The sequence below is a fragment of the Pseudopodoces humilis genome, chromosome 1 (assembly GCF_049639895.1).
Source record: "Pseudopodoces humilis isolate 2021_Gansu_Grassland_sample_001 chromosome 1, ASM4963989v1, whole genome shotgun sequence".
Classification (NCBI taxonomy): domain Eukaryota; kingdom Metazoa; phylum Chordata; class Aves; order Passeriformes; family Paridae; genus Pseudopodoces; species Pseudopodoces humilis.
Genome location: NC_142200.1, coordinates 104532493 through 104551764, shown reverse-complemented (window position 1 = coordinate 104551764; position 19272 = coordinate 104532493). Strand labels below are relative to the sequence as shown.

Sequence of the window (19272 nt, the reverse complement as noted above, 5' to 3'; positions counted from 1 at the left end):
TAAGATATTAAGTTACCTTCTGTTTCTTGTGCCACGTGGGTTTTGCAAACAAGTTGTATATTTCTCTGCAGAATTCCAAAGTGGAGTATTAACTACTATCATGGTAGGGGCTTCAGTTGAGTTAATTGCTAAGGAAATCAGAAGGCAGTGATACTTATGAGAACCATAAAAATCAGTTCTGTATGTCTCATGGTCTTTTAGAAAACTTTAAAAGTGCTTTGAATTTTAATATTATTCCTATAATCACAGGGAAATGGCAGGCAAGAAGAAAGAAATCCAGCTCCAGGTATGAATCCTAATTACTTGAACAATTTTAGAGGGAAATAGATGTTTTTTCTGTCTTTTTAGAATGTTAAAATGTTAATTAATGTTGTTTCAGACTGTAATAACCACTCAAGACCAGTGGGATGAAATGCTGCAGATAAAGGGTATAGTAGGTACTACGAGCTGATATTTTCTTTTTAATCTTTCATGAGCGTATGTGCAGGTCTTCATATTTATATTTGATCTTTAATAGATACCCTAGAAGACTAGTACCATATCTTTTAAAGAAAGGCTATATTAATATATGTTTATAAAGGTATATCATAGAGTCATTGAATCATTAAATTCACTCAGTTGGAAAAGACTTCTAAGATCATGTATTACAATTATGAATATACAGTATCTTATATGATAAATACTCATCAAAATCATATTTATCTAAATTTTATTTTTATATACTGCTATATACCAATGTTTAGAAAATACCTTTCCAATATGATATTCTCCATGGTAGGGAGTTGGGTGCTTCTGTGTGTAAAATCTTGCACAGACTAAATAATTACTGCAGTATTCTAGAGTGCATGTTCTATGGCATGCATTATTCCCAATTTTCAGTTCACTTAGCCCAATAGCTATGTCTCCTATATCTCCTAGGAACCGTTTTTTGGTAAAAGGAACGAATCTGTAACGGGACCATATCTACAGAGGGATAGCAATAGGCAGAGGCTCAGGGAGGTGAAAATCCTGTAGAATAAAGGTCTAGATAAGAATGAAAATCAGCAGTGGGAAAAGAAGAAAAGAAAATAAAAGGAAAATGAATATGAGAGAAAAATTTCTATTTGGATTAATCATCCTATATAGTATTCTGAAGTAGATTTCCAACATCAAAAGTAATTGAAATTAAAAAGTATGCACTAATGTATCCGCTGAATCCATTGATGTATTCATGATACATTCACTGACTAGAAGAGGACTGAAAGATCCATGCGAATGTCTTCCCAGCGCTGTTTCAACCTAAACATAAATGCCTCATTTTACAAGTGCCTCAAGTCATTTGTTTCTAATTCTAAACTATTACATTTTAGTAATAGATGTGTATCGAGCTTGGTGTGGTCCTTGCAAAGCTGTGATGAATTTATTCAGAAAACTAAGGATTGACTTTAGTGATGACAATATGCTGCATTTTGCTGTGGTAAGGACACAAATCCTGTGTGTGACTATATTTACATTTTGATTTAATTATATCTTCTGATCTGCATATGCAGAGCTTTCATTTTACTGTCCTTATAATGAGTTGTCATAATTTTGGCCTGCTTGCTTTCCCTGCATAAGTCCTCATAAGATTTTGTATAGAAGTAGATTAGAAATGGTAATAGATATGTAAGAAGCTATAATAAAAAAAAAAGAGCAAATATCCTAAAATGTTTGTTTTCCTTGATGAGATTGCAGAAATATTCAAAAGCCAGATTATATGACTTTTAGTTTTAGGTCTCTGCATTATGGACCATTGCATTTAAAATTCTTACATCCCTAGAAACCTGTTGCATCTTTTTTGTAAATGTTACCTGGTATTTCGTTTTTAAAAGAACAAAAAGGGGGAAATTAAAAAAAATCACAAGACTGTAGTATTAAAAATATTTGTTTATACTAGCACTTATGTTCCAAGGTTATCTCACGTGCTTTCATACAGTTGACCATATTTCACAAAAAATTAAGACACTGGGTAATCTCTTCCATCAAGACTACATGGGCTACTTCTTCGTTTACATATGTTATTATAACCTACATGTGAAAATAGGATCAAGAGAAGATCTTTTCCATGATTAATTTATTATATACAAAGGGAGGACAATACCATGTTACCAAAACAGTTCTTTCTTCATCACTATAAAGACTGCTAGTTGCATTTAGGACTGCAGTTTGAGTTTTAAACACCAAAGTATGTAAGAGTGGGGTTTTCCTGTGAGTAAAAAGCTTTCCTTTATACATGCATATGCATACACACTTATGTAAGCAAATAATCCTTTTTGTCTGACTTTAGGCAGAAGCTGATGGCATAGAGACTCTGAAACCATTCAGGAGGAGCTGTGAACCTGTGTTTCTTTTTTGCGTTGTAAGTACATTGCATCAATTCCTTTTAATGTGCTGCCTACTTCTGCCTTAACTTTTCAACAGATTTTAAAATAGATGTGAAGCTTTATAAATCCTATCTACATTTTACAGTATGTAGGATGGTATTATTTGATGTTGTTTGCTTGAGCTGTTTCCCATGCCCGAATCTGGTGGTTCTCGAGCACATTTTTATTGCAGCTGTTCCACATGCAGCCACAGAAGAATTGTGGTAGTCACTGTTTTGGTAGTTGGTGAGAAATCCAGGTAAGTTTTCCAGGTTTGCCTAACATAAAGTGCCTGCATGTGGTTACACTGAAATGTTTATTTTATGCACTTTTCATCGCAGAAAGAGATTTTATATTTCTTGGCATGATAAGATTTTTAAGATAATAAATAAAATTGTGTTTTCAAACCTGAGGAAAATTGTAGCAATTAATCATATATTTATTATCTCTCACTGATGGACACAGAAAGCTGGTTCTCCTAGGACACAGCTGTAGAGCACTGCTCACTTAAGAGGTGGGGGTTGTTTTAACTAGAGGGTGACAGGTTTGAATTTCCATAAGCAGGGACAAAGGATAATGACACTTTCAGGACGCTTTCAGGTTTGAATCTGAGCGCTGCCTAGACAGGTTGACAGTATTTTTGGTCACCATTAGCTTCACTATTGTGCACCTGAATGTGGCAGACAATGCACTGAAGTCACACACGCACACAAAAAAAAAAGACAGAAAACTCCATGCTACAGAAATTAAGAACAAGTGAAAGTCCATATTTGCATTTGTTTCCAAATGTGTTATGAGTATTGAGCCTAGAAATAAACATGGGAAATTTGGGAAAGGAAGCAAGGAATTAAATGTACAAAAGTTTCATTCTGAAATAACAGAGGCAGTAGTAGCTTTGATATTCCCTTCAGTAGGCATAGGAAATGATCCTGTAGCTGGAAAAAATTTGCAAGATATTACATGTTTCAAAAATTCAAGTAAATTAAATGATGAAAACTCACTGAGAGTATTATCTTTTCTTCAACAGCATGGTAAAATTCTTGCCATGGTGAAAGGTGTAAATGCTCCTCTCATCATTAAGACAGTAACAGAGCTAGTGCAAGAAGAGAGGGAAATTGCAGCTGGAGAAAAGGAACGTGCTGAGGTACTCACAAACCAGATACTTATGCATAAATGTGTATTTTTATTACACTGTTTCTCTAAATGTCTATGATAATGTTTAGATAATATTTGATTTTTTGTATTTTTGTCCTAACAATAAAGTAATATATATGGCATGGGTTTTTTTTAGAAATCAAGTAAAAAATTATCTGGGTTCTAAGACACTTTTAAAGATCATCTAGTCCCAACCCTCTTGCCACAGACAGTCTCACCTTTCACTACATCAGTTTCACAAAGCCATGGGGATTGCTCTCTACCTAATGAATCCAGTTTGCTACAAAAAACAAAGGCCATTCAACAAGTTTGTTCTATCACCTCTGACTCCTGATTTCCAGGTAACATGAGGACATCAGGACAGCTCAGTCTGACCTCAATAGCCTGCACTGTGAAAGATCCCACAGCTGGAATTCACAGCAGCAGAAGTTAATCCTACCTTGTTGCTTATTCTCCTCAGAACCCCCAAATTTCCATTATGGTACTTTATAAAAACTTAACAAATTAGCCTAGCAGTGTAAGAAATTGAGAGACAGACAAAAATGCCACTAGCTCATAAATGCTTTATCAATCTTTTCTTCTTTCACAGCTAAGTGTCTTTAATATATAACTTGGGAACTGCATCATATGAAAAAAAAACATGGGAAATAACCATGCCTTATTGCTTGTTTTGTTAAAATGGAGATGAAAGAGCTCCACTTAGAGTAAAAAGTGCATTTTAACAAACTGAAACTCAGTTAAGGAAAATCAGACTGATCAAAGGTATTTCTTAGAATTACTTGTTTTCCAGGGTAGAAAATCCATTCTTACATTAAGATAAATGTGTTGTAAAGATATGACAGCTGTGTTTGGTGACTTTATTTTTGCACTAGTGATGTACTTTTATTCCATTTGCAATTACCTTAGGTAGAAGAACTCATTTTTCCAGAAGAAGGTTCATCAGAAGGGTCTGCTGAGGAGGCTGTAGAAGAGGGTAAATATACTTGATTTGTTTTAGAAATGTTAGCTGAAGGAAAGAGACCAAATGTCTTTTGATTAATAACTTTCTATGTCTAGCACTAATAGAACTTCCTTTGGTTGTGTTAATGAAATGCTACAACTGAGCTTTCCTCTGTAAGGAGTTAATGTATTGGACTGTCATCATCAGTATTTTCACCCCCACACTGGGAACCTTCAGACTTTAGACAGAAGTGATATGTGCCAGGGAATTTTCCTGTGTAAAGTTAAGGCCTGAAAGTCACTTCTACACAGTGCCTGTGTGAGCTGTGTACCTCTGTTGAGGTGGAATACTAAGATGGAGCCAACCTGAGACAATTGGAAGAGTTAATCTGTGAAGCAATGGCATGCTTTCTATGTCAGATTACTCTTTCACCAGGTTAGATTTAAAAACATATTTAAAGAAGAACATAAATCCACAGTAGCAGGATAAGCTTCCAAAAAGATTGAAAAATAAGCACCATCCTGTTTAAAAGTCCTGTCTGTGATTTATCTGAGTTTTGTCATTAGCTGAGACCTACACATTCTCTATTTTTTTTTGTTATCTGTGGCTACTGAATGTTCCTATGGCTTCATCTATGCAGAGAATGCCATTCTACAACCCTGAGATTGAACAAATTCCTCCATCCTCTCCTTCGTGATCTTGTTTTTTATTTTTGCCCTGTGAGAGGCATTAGATCACAGTCATGGCATCCCTTTTTCTTCCTCTTCATATTTTGGGTTTTTTTTAAATTGTATGGTTCAACTTACATATTTCTGACCTCAGCTTTAGCCTATATTTTTTTCTCATAAACGCTGTGAGACCTAGAAGTACAGTATCATCATTTAGCAATTATCTACAGACTTCACACTAATCCCCAAAACCTAAACATGATAGAAAATCAGAAAACAGAGCTTTATCTCAGGTTCAGCTTCAGGTTAGGGGCTCTCTCAGACATGTAATACAGTAAAATTAGGCAGTAATATTTTCCTTAACACATGCAGTTGCTTAAGTGTTTCTAGTATTGGTAACAAGTAGTAGTCTGCTGTTTCTTCTACAGTTTTTGGGATCTGATTGAGCTACAGTCAAATGCTTAACTGTAAATTTCAGGTCCAGTAAAGATGATTCCATTTATTTTGATGAATGTATTACTTAGCACATTATTTTTTCCCTTTTTCAGAAGTACTCACTTATTCTGTTGGAATTATAAAACCTGATGATGTCTTAGCGGGACGTGTAGAAGAAATCAAGAAAAAGGTAAAGAGAATTTTAAACTATTCATTCATTCTATTTATTTAAGAGGCATAATAGCAAAATGTAAGGTTAAGTAGATCCTAATTTATGCCTAGACTTTGAAACAGAAGCTGATAAAGCTTCTCTGCTAAGGATGATAAAAACACAATAATTTTTACCTGAAATAATATTATATTCCAATTTATACTATTGCTTTAATATTCTGTGCCAGCAGAGGTTAGACATTGATTCATATTGCTTTTTTTACCAAAGAAAAAAAAAAAAGCCTTATAGCAATATATATCAAGACCAAATTAGAAGAATTTTTAAAAGTGTTGTGACAGGGACAATGATCTTTGCAGAAAAGGGAATCAGAGTGCTATTTGTTGTTTGTGCAATTACTCTACCTTAGCTGGACAGGAAGGAAGCTCAGTAAAGGCAAAAAAAAACCCCCAAAAAAACCCAAAAAAAAAAAAACAAAAAAATAACCACCAAAACCAAAATAGCTGGACCAGCCACTAGTTGGCTCATGAGATGTGTTTTACAGCACTGGTTCCACAGTCAGCCTTGTTGGGGAAAGGCTGAAAACACTCAGGGGCTTTAAAAGAGCACAGTGCTTAGTGTATCATCAGTACTGCGGCTGGATACTGCCTGTGCTGTTAAAATATCAGTATATGGTATAAACTTCATACCCATGTGAACTTTGTTGTAAGTCACATGTGTGCATCACTCACAAACACTTGCATTTAGTGCAGTAGCCTAGCTTAAAACAGAAAATCATAAAGTGAATTTCATTTTTCTTTATTTGCTGTTCCTAAAGCCAAATAGTTTAGCCTAATACAACTGTTAACAAGTGCACTACCATGGTTACAATACAGTTTATAATATCTTGCAACATAAATTGCATGTTAACCACTCACAGTGATCCAAAGGAGTTTATTCAATGTGAAATCAAAGGGATTATTAACTACTGAATGAATACATACATTGAACTGCACTACATTTTTTCTCAAACATTAACTTAGGGGTATTGTAATCCTGAATTTAGTGAAGTACTTTGAAAGACTGGAAGTTCAGTTTAGGCAAAGATAGCAGTTATATTTTGAATATTTCAGAGAATTTTAAATTTAAGATAGCTTCCAAAATCAATCAGTCTTTAAGTATACAATAACATATGATTTTGTATGTATCCATTTTCAAATGCCTGTGACTAATAACCAAATAATTGCAGATTAGAGATGCAGGATTTGACATTAAAGCAGCAGAGGAGAGAATGCTTACAGAAGAGCAAATCAGAGTATTTTATGCCCGGAATAAAGATGAGGTAAAAATTAATTAAAAACCTAAATTAAAGGAACAGGTAAAACACATAATTGTTACCAGATGTTCTTGCAAATCTCTGTATGGTAAATTTTAATATATTGAAGAACTGAATTAATGTAGATTTAGTACATAAATAAAGAGATATTCTCTCTCCCTTTTCTTTCACTGACTCATACAAATATCACTATGTAGCAATTTAATAGTCCAATCAAATTAAACTGACCTCCAATTAAATACTAAAAGATTTTGTTCTTCTTTCTGTTATCTAAATGTGCATGATCCTTAGACATGAAGCTAAATTTATACCACTATTTATCAAAATAGAATTACACTGATTTTTAAACATGTTATGGCAGGCCCAGTGACCTTTGTGAGAAAGAAAATCAGAGTGCTGTATAGATTATTTCTGCAATTACTTAACCTTGGCTATTAGGTGCTGAAATGTAGCACAAACCCAAAATCCAATGGCATCTATGTGACAGTGTATATCTGTTTGACATATATTTTTTCTAGCCATTAAATAAGTGATATTACATCACTTATTTTTATTAACTTATAATTACATAATTTTTTATTTCTTTCCAGATATTATCATGGGGTAGTTCTGGGAATAAGCATGTGCACAGGCAGAAAGGGAAAGCATCTCAGCCAAAATCTATCTTTTTGTACCTTATCCTATATTAGACAACAAAAATAGCTAAAGGCAGATATAAAGTTCAAGAAAATAATTAAGTTAGGCTGTCCACCATTAAATGGCAGTGGTCTAGCAAACAAGCATCTGCATATGGTCATATTTTCCACCAGAGAGGTAGCTAAAATTAACTCTTCAGAAGGATCTGAGACAAGAAATGAAGATGCTTAGCAAATATTTATACCTATATGTGTAAGATAGAGGCTGGAATTATTTGCAGACAAATAGTTTGTTTGATATTATTAGAGGAAGCATTGGAAGAGTTTGCCTAATCTGAAGGAGAAGGTGGAAAGGCACTCCTGTTGCATTCCAAATGAAGAAGGGTGAGATGAGATGGCTCCTGCTAAAGTCAGAGAGATAAAAGAAAATTGATAATAATCACTAGATAGCTGCACTATGGTTTAGACAGGAAATAACAGGGAGATACTGTAAGAAACCATGAAGAGCTTGGTTTTAGCAAAGCTGGGATTGTAGATTAGACAGAGGAAGTTTTGAAACAAAGGTAAAAAGTAACTCATCTTCATGGGAAGAGCATCCAGATTTGAGACAAGTTAAGTGTAGAGATAGACCTGGGAAGAGCAAAGACAATCAAAGCATACAATGATTGATATATCATAGAATCACAGAATCACAGAATCACAGAATGGCTTGGGTTGGAAGGGACCTTAGAGATCGTCCGGTTCCAAGGGCAGGGACACCTTCCACTAGAACAGGTTGCTCAGAGCTCCATCCAGCCTGGTCTTGAACAGGGCTCCAAGGATAAGACATCTGCAACTTCTCTGGGCAGCCTATTCCTATTCCTTACCACCTTCACAGTAAAGGATTTCTTCTGATCTAAATCTACTCTATTTCAATGTAAAGCCATCCTCCCTTGTCCTATCACTACATGCCCTTGTAAATAGTTCCTCTCCATCTTTCTTCTAGGCTTTTTTTCAAGTATACTGGAAGGCTGAAATTAGGTCACCCTGAAGCCTCCTCTTTTCCAGGCTGAACAATCTCAATTCTCTCAGCCTTTCCTCATGGGGGAGGTGCTCCATCCCTCTGATCATCTTGGTGGCCTCCTCTAGACTCTCTCCAACAATTTTATGTCCCTCCTGTGCTGGGACCCCAGAGCTGATGCAGCACTGCAGGTGGGGTCTCAGCAGAGCAGAGCAGAGCAGAGCAGAGGGGCAGAGTTCCTTCCCTCACCCTGCTGGCCACGCTGCTCTGGATGCAGCCCAGGACACATTTGGCTTTCTGGACTGGGAGTGCACACAGCTGGGTCATGTCCAGCCTCTCATTCACCAGCACTTCCAGGTCCTTCTCCGCAGGGCTGTTCTCCATCTGTTCATCCCCCAGCCTGTGCTGATACCAGGGATTGTCCTAACCCAGGTGCAGCACCTTGCACTTGGTCTTGTTAATGCTCATGGGCCCGCTCCTTGTTCAGGTTCCTCTGGGTGTGTCAGCTTGGTGTCATCTGCAAACTTGCTGAGGGTGCACTCAATCCCTTCACCTACGTCATTAATGAAGGACTAAACAGCACTTGTCCCCAGTATGAGCCCAGGGGGACACCCCTTGTCACTGATGTCCATTGGGACTCTGAGCCTGTGACCTCCACCCTCTGGATGCAACTGTCCAACCAATTCCTTATCTACCGAACTGCAAACAAAATCATTTCTCTCCACTTCAGAGAGAAGGATGTTATGGAGTACTATGTCAAGAGCTTTTCAAAAGCCCAGACAAATGATATCTGTAGCTCCTCCCTTGTCCACAATGGAGTCACTCTATTGTAGAAGGCTGGGCTGGTCAGGCAGGACTTGCTCTTGGTGAAGCTGGCAGACCCAAATCACTTCCTTTTCCTCCATGAGCCTTAGCACAGCTTCTAGGAGGATCTGTTCCATGATCTTCCCAGGCACAGAGGTGAGGTTGATAGGACAATAGTTCCTGGGGCCCTCCTTTCTACCCTTTTAAAAGATGTATACAATGTTTCCCTTTTTTTCAGTCACCTGTGACTTCACCTGACTGCCATGACTTTTCAAATCTCATGGAGAGCAGAAAACACCAGTATTACACCATAGCAGAACCCTGCCAACATTAGGACAGAAGAATAATAAAACTGCTTTGAACTATATGGTTCCAGAGAGCCCTATGCATATTTAGAGACCAATTATTTGGCATTCTTTAATTTTAAGCTGAAAAATAATTTAATTAAAACATATTGATTCCTTTGGGAACTGCCCAGTGCGCAGTTTTTCCTGATTTAATACTCCACAATCTTGCTGAATTCCTAGTCTGCCTTTTACAAGGGAATGGAGACTCAAGGTGATAGACCTTCAGATTAAACTTGGAGCAAAAATTATTTCTTTTTAATGATGAAGCTCCAGAAAAAAGGTCCAGGATAGCCAAAATTAACAGCTACATGTAGTTCAACTACATATAGTTCTTCTTACATAAGCAAGAGTACTTTTGAAGCCACCACAGTATAAAGACATCTTTTATGCACCATACTGAACATTTTTTTTCAAGTTTGTTCATCTTGGGAAATGGGTTAAGAACATTCATAGATATGAAGATAATTGAAAGAGAAAAGCAAAGAATTGAAAGCATATATGTGAATATTTCATCCTCGTATTACTAAAGGAAATAACTATCATGATGCTGACTGGTAAGGATTTAGTCAAATATTTAAAGGGAGAATAGATATCCCCAAGAAAAAGATGACATACAAAAAAGAAATTAAAAACTCACCCCACTAGCCACAAGTTTATTTTTCTGACATAAATGTAATTTTATAGGATTAAAAGTTGAAACTGAATTGAAAATCACATAGCAAAGAGAATGAAGGGAAAGCCTACAATTGTCTTGCAAAAAGTTCAGAGTTCTATATAGCCAGCTACACAACTTTTAGTTTCAAAAATTATTCACGGAATTGTATTGCAGTTTCTTATGTCACACTACATGCTGTACTACAAGCCTAGCAGATCACATTGAACTTCTAGATAATTTTCTTCATTCTTGTCATTTTCATTTTAACCTGGAAGAACATCTAGAACTTTTTTTAAGTAGTTACGTGACTTTCTTTATATCAATTTACATTTTTTAGACATTTGATAATGTTGTCTCAAATGATTGATCAAAAAACATCCTAAACAATCTATCAGAGTTCTGAGGAATGTGTCAGTTTGGAACAGGAATGTATGAGTTACTTTAGAAGCATAATTGTCTCATTTCTGATGATAAACTCAAGAGTTCCTGCAATTCATAGAGGGGAAAATTATGTTTTTTAGCCTGACTTTGACGCATTTGTTAAATTCATGATGAGCGGACTATGCCATGTTTTGATAATCAGTAAACTAGAAGCAACTGATGCTATTCCTCAATGGAAAGAACTACACAAAACAAGTGAGTCTGGTGAGCCTGAGGAGCCAGCCAAGTAAGTACCAGTGAAATGTGTACCTGTGATTTAGTCAGTGTTCAAAGCTCACCATAAACCAAGGCATGTTCCTACAGACACAGATGTACCATGGTGCAGGTTCAGGGAGCAGGGAGAGTTCATCACCTAGTCCTTCACAGGACCACCACTAGAGATGCAGCCCCAGTTCTCATGGGAATTCAGAAATTCCTTGCTTCCTAGTTAAAGATGACAAGCCAAGGTCATTGATCTCTTTGAACTCACCTTCAATGGGTTCTCAGAATAATGATACACCACAAGTAGTCCTTGCAGTTCTACTTCACCCATGCCAGAGGACTGCGTGCACTGCCAATTGAAGGTTGCAGTCTTTCCCATGTTTACCCCTTTGTTTCTTGAGAAGCTGTAGATATGGCCCATGACAGACCAGGGCACACCCAAGGAATGCTCTTCTTCCCAGGAGCACTGTAAAATCCAGCAGAGGAGGGGAAGGGTACTGGGGTTCATGTCCTCACCCTGTTTCAAGACAGAAAAATATTTGTAAGGATTAGCTATTCACAACCATGGTATCTTGAAATGTGTGTTTTTATTCTGTGCCAAGGGTTTGTAGAGAATTTTAAGGATGATAGTTGTATACACAGCCTCAGACAACAGAGTGTTCACAAAAGTTCAAATACTGAAACAAGTTTTGTATTTAGACAAGAGATTTACTTAAAGCAACATGAGTTTAAATACTTTGTCTGAAAAATAATTTGTTATAGTAATTGACATTTTTGTCGATGCCTGCTGCATCCCCTTCTGCATTAATTTAGTACAGCTGGGGAATACTGCATTTTCTACAAGTGGCCAAGAGGGACTTTATTTACACAACTAAACAAACAGGCAAGAAACAATAAGTGTCTCTGTACAACACTGAACAACTCTGTAGTGCTATCATTTTTATGATCATGCTGTAAATGAATTAAGCACAAGACTTCTATTGATCATTCATTATACACTGTACACTTGTCAATAGTAATTCCATCTCATGAAACAGAAAAACTATTTTGGATAAGCTAGAGGGGAATTGTTAAAGCGGCCTGGTTGAGATTTCTCCTTCAGAGCACATGATCAGGCACTTCTTGAGAAGATTAATAATTCTCTTCTCAAAAATGTTACTTTACTCATGAATCTGAATTTAAAACTAGAATAAAACTTAGTTTTGCATTCTATTTTTATGTTTCACTAAATTTTAAGAAAGTACATCTTCAAAAAGTTAGCTTGGTAACACTAAGCAGTGACTTAAATACTATATTGCTTCATGTTTCATCAGGGTGCCAGCAGTCAAAGAAACTGAGAGTCTGGTAAATTTATGTGATGTGCAGGACAGTGTTGAAGATGCCAGCAGACAACTTGCCTTCTTTTTCCCAAATTTTCATATAAATGCAGAACATTCTGAAAGGACTTTGGCCATAATTAGACCTACTCTCCTGAAGGAAAGGCGAGGTAAGTGTTAATTACTGTATTTTCTATCAAAGGTATATAAATATTGTCATATTTTGAATTTTGAATTTTAAACTCTAATTCAATTAATGAAATGGTTTTATGTTATACTGTCTCTCCAGCATTAGGCCAGCAGTAATCTTTGTCTGGAATGAAGTTACAAGGTTAATGTTTTTCATATATTGAGAATGCAAATGTCAATGATATTTTGTTCCTTTGGTTAATTTTTCAAGAAATTCTGTAGATGGAATATTTCTAGAAGACCTCTCAGAGAAGCTCATATTTTGAAATGTAGTATAGGGGACTAGATTTCTCACCGTAATGGAGTAGCCGATATTCTTGAATAGCAGGTTCAAGATAGATCAATGGCAAGGAGTAAAATATCCAATCCAAGATGTTCTAAGTTGCATGAGGCAGTGCTGCTCAAGGGGAGTTCTAAACAGACAGCATTTTTATAGATTAAATTTAAAAATCCACCCCATTACATGAAGCTTCATCCAAACAAGTTTACTTTTCTTCTCAGTCATATATTTACATTTCTTCCTAGATTTCAGATAGTATTTTTATTTCAAACTTGAGAATCCCTGTATTTGAGCAAACTTATGTGCAGAGAGCTGAAAGACTGCAATTTTGATCTTTCCTTGTGAATTTATTTTCCTTATGGTTGTCTAGCATGTTGCTTAGAGCAGCAGTTCTGCAGTTCATGTTTAGGTAATGACACATTAATTTTGGAGGTAATTTTGACTTGTACCAAATAGTGCTTACTTACCCATGTGGTCTTGTAATACTTAGTTAAATAAATATTTCACCTATTCAAATTCCTTAGACCTTGTTTGCTGGTAGGAACATGTATCATATTTCCCAGTCAGGAATTCCTGCTGAGGTTTTTAAGCAAGAGAAAGCCTTAAGACAATGAGGATCAGTTTTCTGAGTGTCCAGGCAAATAGTTATTCCTCCTAGCAGTTGCTTTAAATTAGTTTCTTGTTCTTTATCTGGGAAACAAATTCACCCATAAAAATTTAACATTTTCATTGAAAAGTCCATGTCATTTCTCTACAAGAATGGAAATTAATGAATGAATGTCAATTTACCATTATTTCATTATATTTAACAGATTCCATCATGCAAAGGATAAAGGATGATGGTTTCCAAATAGCAATGCAGAAGGAAATAATTCTGTCTGAGGAACAAGTACGGACATTTTACAGCGAGCATGTAGATCAAGACTACTTCCCAGCCCTTCTAGAGCAAATGACCAGGTAAGTTGAATGAAAAAGGAGAATATAAATATATAGAATCAATGTAGAATCTGACAAGACTAAAATTTTCACATGAAATAATTATTGAATCATAGTTTCACAGAATGGTTTGGGTCAGGAGGGATCATTAGTGCCCATCTAGTTCAAACACCCTGCCATGGGCAGGGACATCTTCCACGGGCAGGTACACCTTCCACCTGAATAAGTTGCTCAGGTATTAGTTGCTGGTATTGAACACTTCCTGGATAATACATGGCTGCAAGATACACTTGTCTAAAAGTTCAGTAAAAGACAGAACAGGAACAGATAACTGCAGATAATGGAATAATATCCAAGTAAAACACATAAAATCAAGCTTTTAAAAGTTACTAGCTACTCCATATTGCTGTATGTATGATGTCTCAGCAGCCAAGTCCATTTATTTGAGTGCAAACAGTTTAGGTCTGCTCTGAAAAGGCTGCATTTAGGTTGCCTGTAAGAGAGCTCTGAAATCTTCAACCAGGCTGTGTGCTGGATACTTTGGGGTATTCCCCCAGGTATTCATATTCCCTTCATATGAAGTTGGGACATAGCTAGGGCATGATCAGTCTTTCTCTGTCTTGCCGTTGTGACAAAACACAGTGATTTTGCAATTTAAATTCATGTTTAAGCCCCATAAGGTTTTATCAGCCTATACCTGTTTAAACAATCAGATCAGTTTTAAGATCCTCCAGTACTGGGGCTCATTCTCCTAGTCTGGGCTATAAATAATCAAAATACTTTTTAAAAGTTACAAGAGCTTAATTTTTTTTTTTTTTTTTAATGCTACTTTTCCCCATGTACAGTGGTCCAACTCTTGTATTGGCTCTAACACGAGAAAATGCTGTATCACACTGGAGGAATTTACTAGGTCCAAAGACTCTTGAAAAGGCTAAGGAAAATCCAGAGAGGTAATAGTCACAGAAGTAAACCATCATTCACAGCTTCCAACTTACTTTTGTATTCCTCATCTCATTCCACATTCCAACTAGTGTTACTGTAGTGCCATCATCTGGAAACACATATGCATTTCTGCAGTTTTTTAGGCTTTTCTTGGAAGTAGTAGTGTATTACACATAGAAACCGCAGCATTTTTTGAGATATAATGGCTGCTAAACAGAATTAAAAGCTGAGTTTTAAGAAGTGCAATGAAGTGAAAGAGGAACTCTTGAGTCAGAGAAAAAATGTTGGTAATACTTATTTTTAATAATGAGGGGGATGGTTCTTGAAATACCATTATTATTTTTCTTGAAATACCACTAAGATTTTCTTGTAGCTTATCAAAACCTTTTCATCAGTAGAATATTTTATTTGTGACTAATTTTCTTCTACATATTTTATAAACAGACACCTTAGTTCTAGCTGCTTACGACATTGCTCTAGGAAACTGCAATGGTATCATCTTACCTGCTTTTGACAGAAGTGCCATTTCATTAAGAAATTTTCTTGGAAATATAACAACACAAGTGTTGGGAGGGAGGGTGTTCATATTTAAGACTTCCAGATCAACATTAATTTATGTTCCCCGGGCTAAGGCTAATTATAGAGCTCAAAATGGCTTTGCTTTTCAGTAACTTTGTTCTTTCAATGACTCTTAGTTTGCGTGCACAGTATGCATTTGAAAACATACCCATCAATCAGCTGCACGGCAGCTCTACACTCAGTGATGCTCAGAAGGAACTAGAGTTCTTCTTCCCTGAGGAACAAACCCTTGCATTAATCAAACCTGAAGCTGCTAAGACTCATAAAGGTAAGGCATTTAGAAAGTAGGGGCTATATCTAGTGATGTCATCATTTCTACAAAAGATGAGCAATGCACACTGCAGTAAATCACATCAAATGCATCCTCCTGGTTCTCTGAAATACTTTTTTTGTGCAGAAAAATGCTTTTACACGCCTTGCATAATTCAGATTGAGATATCAAATGTGACATTTCTTTTGCTTAAGCTGCCTATAAGTCCTTCCTCACTACAATAGTGGTGAATTGAAGAAAGAGAGCTCCTAGCTAAGTGAAACTGTTTAAGGGCCAGGCACTTCTGCAGACTACCTGCCCAGCATCTTTGTTAGTCAAAGGAGAGAGACACTTGCCAAACTTGCATTACTTATTTCAGACAGGTATCTCTACTAACTCAAAAGGGATCATTACTCAGTTAGATGCATTCCCATCCTTGTTTTAATTTACTGTTAGTCTAAGGGAATAAGGAGGAAAAAATCAAAGTAAAAAGAGCATTATGTGCAATTCAGAATCTTGCCCTAAGGATGTTTGCTGCCACTTTTTTAAAATCTTCTACCTAGACCCCCCCACTTAGCATTATTCTAGTCTATCCTAACAAATTTCAGTGGTCTTACTAATGATGATGCATCATTGGCTTTTGTGAGTCTATCTGCCCCTCTTGTGACAATCCAGATTGATTTTGGCCAGCCAGCTGATGTTTGATACAGCATTACAACTCCAGTCCACATTCTGTTCAGTGTGAGAAATAACAGTGAATGCTACTGGCACAGTTTATTAAAATCTGGGTTTGATATATGCATCAAGATGGATAACGCTGTGACAATGGTTTCTGACTATTTTAGAGGACTGTTGAAATGTTTCTTATGTTGTCCATATTTGGTCTGATATTGAAAAAAGAATTCTATTAACTATTGGTGATTTTTTAAGAAAAAGGCATCCAGTATTTTTTGAAACTTTTAAAGTTTAGGTGTATGGGGTTTGTATTTTTTGCATCTAAACCATTTCAATCAAAAATGATCTTGTTTGTTATTCTCCTAGATGAAATTATGAATAAAGTTAAAGAGGCTGGATTTAACATCTCAAAGATAAAAGAACAAGCTTTAACTCGTGAAATGGCTGCACAGATTTACAAGGATCACCAAGGAAAACCCTTTTTTGAGGAGTTGGTGAACTGTATGACAGAGTAAGTGTGTTGGTTTACAGTACTGAGGTCTGTAAGTAGACACCACACCTTCTACAGTGCCAACAAAAAATGCTACACCATAACTGGTGCAAGGATTTTACAACCTGTCACTCTTTCTGGCAAGTTTAGTGGCTTCTAGCGGAGAATACTCTTCCTTTAAAAGGCAGATTTACAATCCTTTTCAAACTTATGGGTCATTTCATTTTGGATTTTATTTTCCCTAAAAAGGAACTGCTTTCCAATGGAATCCTTTTTCTCTTCATGCTGGACAAATATCTTCCTCATAATATTGTTAATATAGCTGATAATAACAGTGTGTATTGCCTAGCTTCAGAAATTATTGGGTGAGAATGTCTTTTGGACAAGAAGTCCAAATCCAAATATCTGATTATTGTAATCTCTTTGGCTTTCAAATATGAGATTTTTTTCCTTAAACAAAACATGAAGAAACAAATTTTAATACTTAGGCAGCTTAATAAAATTAAGATAGTTCAAAGCATATTATAACCCTTCATGGTACCTCTGACATTAGAGCTAAGTCTGCATCTCAGAAAATGTCAGAATAGTGTAAGAGTTTCTTTATATTGATTTTACAGGGGTCCATCAGTGATAATGGTCTTATCAAAGGAAAATGCTGTGGAAGAGTGGAGGAACCTAATGGGCCCAGCTGATCCAGAAGAGGCAAAGAAGACCTGTCCTGAATCAATTCGGGCTCAGTTTGCACATGATATTTTGTCTAATGCTGTTCATGGATCATCTAATGTAGAACACGCAGAGAGAAGCATTCAGTTTGCATTTGGAGAGCTGGATGCAGACTAAACAATTAAGATACAGTCTATGAAAATTTATATTCACGTAATTAGATGTATTTGTCTACCTAAACACTATTTTTAAGAGTAGATGACTACTACTTACTTTTTCTTCACACTTCATCCAATTTTAGTAGGGCACTTTTGTTATCAGCTCTTCCATATTGCAAAACTTATCAATGTAACAAGTAATGCCTGCTAGGAGTTTGACATCAGTAATGGTTTCTTTATGTATGCTTAGTAGATGCTTTTTCTTTTATCATTTTGACAGATTTATGCCTTTCCAATGGTTCCAGGATTCTAAAGTGTTTTGTGTATAGCTACCTTTAAAAGAATAAGGAAGAACAAGGGTCAAGGAAGGTGACTAAAACACTATTAATGGTACATCCTCTGTGATGTAGATCAAGTTCTGCAGTTCCAAATGTGAGCCAAATGGGGCTCCTGGGCCCACTGGCCAACTGTATATGTGTACATCCCTGGTGAGACCACTCTGGGCTATTAAGGTCTGTTGGCTCTGTCAGGGCCCTGAAAAACATTTGCATTGTTTATTTATCCTTTTCCTAAATATCTTCTAATGATTACTGTCACAAGTAGGATAATAAACTAAAGGGTCCTTTCCAGTCCATTTACTCAATTCAAATATATCAGAGGAAGTAAAATATAAAACAAGCTCTTACATAACATCTATTCTCAACATGTACCTCCTTGCCAAACTAGCGAGTTCATATCCTGTACAGTCTAACTTGGCTGGCCTTCATGAAGAGCACAAATATTATTCTGTAGCTGATGTATTCTCACTTTTTGAGACTGTTGAAGGTTGAGATTTTAAAGAATGGCATTCACTTAAAGTAATTTAGTTACATTGTTGATTTTAAGTGTGAAGTCTAGAAAGAATGAAATCCTTCTCATACTTTCTTTATTGTTCCTAATGTATTTACTACTACTAGCTGCAATAAAAAACTTCCTGACAAATATTTCTGTTGTGATGGGGCATTTGTTATTATAGACATTCCTCCTGCAGAAGTTGGACTGAGCATTGTCCTGGTGGCACATTTTCACCTACAGCTGCTTTACTGCCACAAACTTAGCTTGAGGTTCGCTAGCTTGTAGGACGTTGTAATTAGCAGAGAATTCATGTTGCCTCAGTGAGGTGAGTTCTGAGAAAGATACTTTCTGTTGTATGTTCTTTGGCTTCTTTTTTACTTCCAAAAGCTCATTAAAAGTGTTCTTCCTGGCATTATTTAAGCACTCTAGGTCTTTTGGGTCCTGGCATGCTGTACTTTAAACCAAGAAGCAGCTATAGAAAACAGTAGATTTCTTGAGTAGAGCAATTTCACATACATAAATTCAGCTCATTTCCTAAGATCTTTGCTGGTGTTAATGGCTTCTCATCCAGTGGGACAAATACAAAGTGGAAAGTTTAGGTGGGTTTATTTTTTGACAGGAGCAGAAATGTAGAAAACAGGAAAATGCTTTCATGTCTTATTAAGAGTCCGTAACATGTCTGGTGGAAGGTCACAATCAAAGAGCTCAATAAGTATCTTACAGGGGTTATGAATACTGTGAATCACTTATTGCTTCTGGTCTGAGAAATTTCAGTTTGCAGTGGGGGTGCTGTAGCTCTGCCTCTGCCTATTTA

General features: G+C 36.3%; 1 protein-coding gene across 1 annotated transcript; it reads left to right on the top strand.

Moving 5' to 3' along the window:
• The first annotated feature begins 253 nt into the window (after positions 1–253).
• NME8 (NME/NM23 family member 8) lies at positions 254–17643 on the top strand. The gene is made up of 15 exons (XM_088062476.1): positions 254–286; positions 380–437; positions 1350–1456; positions 2306–2377; positions 3409–3525; positions 4443–4509; positions 5696–5769; positions 6977–7069; positions 11026–11171; positions 12460–12632; positions 13744–13888; positions 14713–14817; positions 15505–15656; positions 16680–16824; positions 17421–17643. The coding sequence occupies exons 1-15, from the start codon at positions 254–256 to the stop codon at positions 17641–17643; spliced, it is 1710 nt and encodes a 569-aa protein (XP_087918602.1).
• Positions 17644–19272: the final 1629 nt, after the last annotated feature.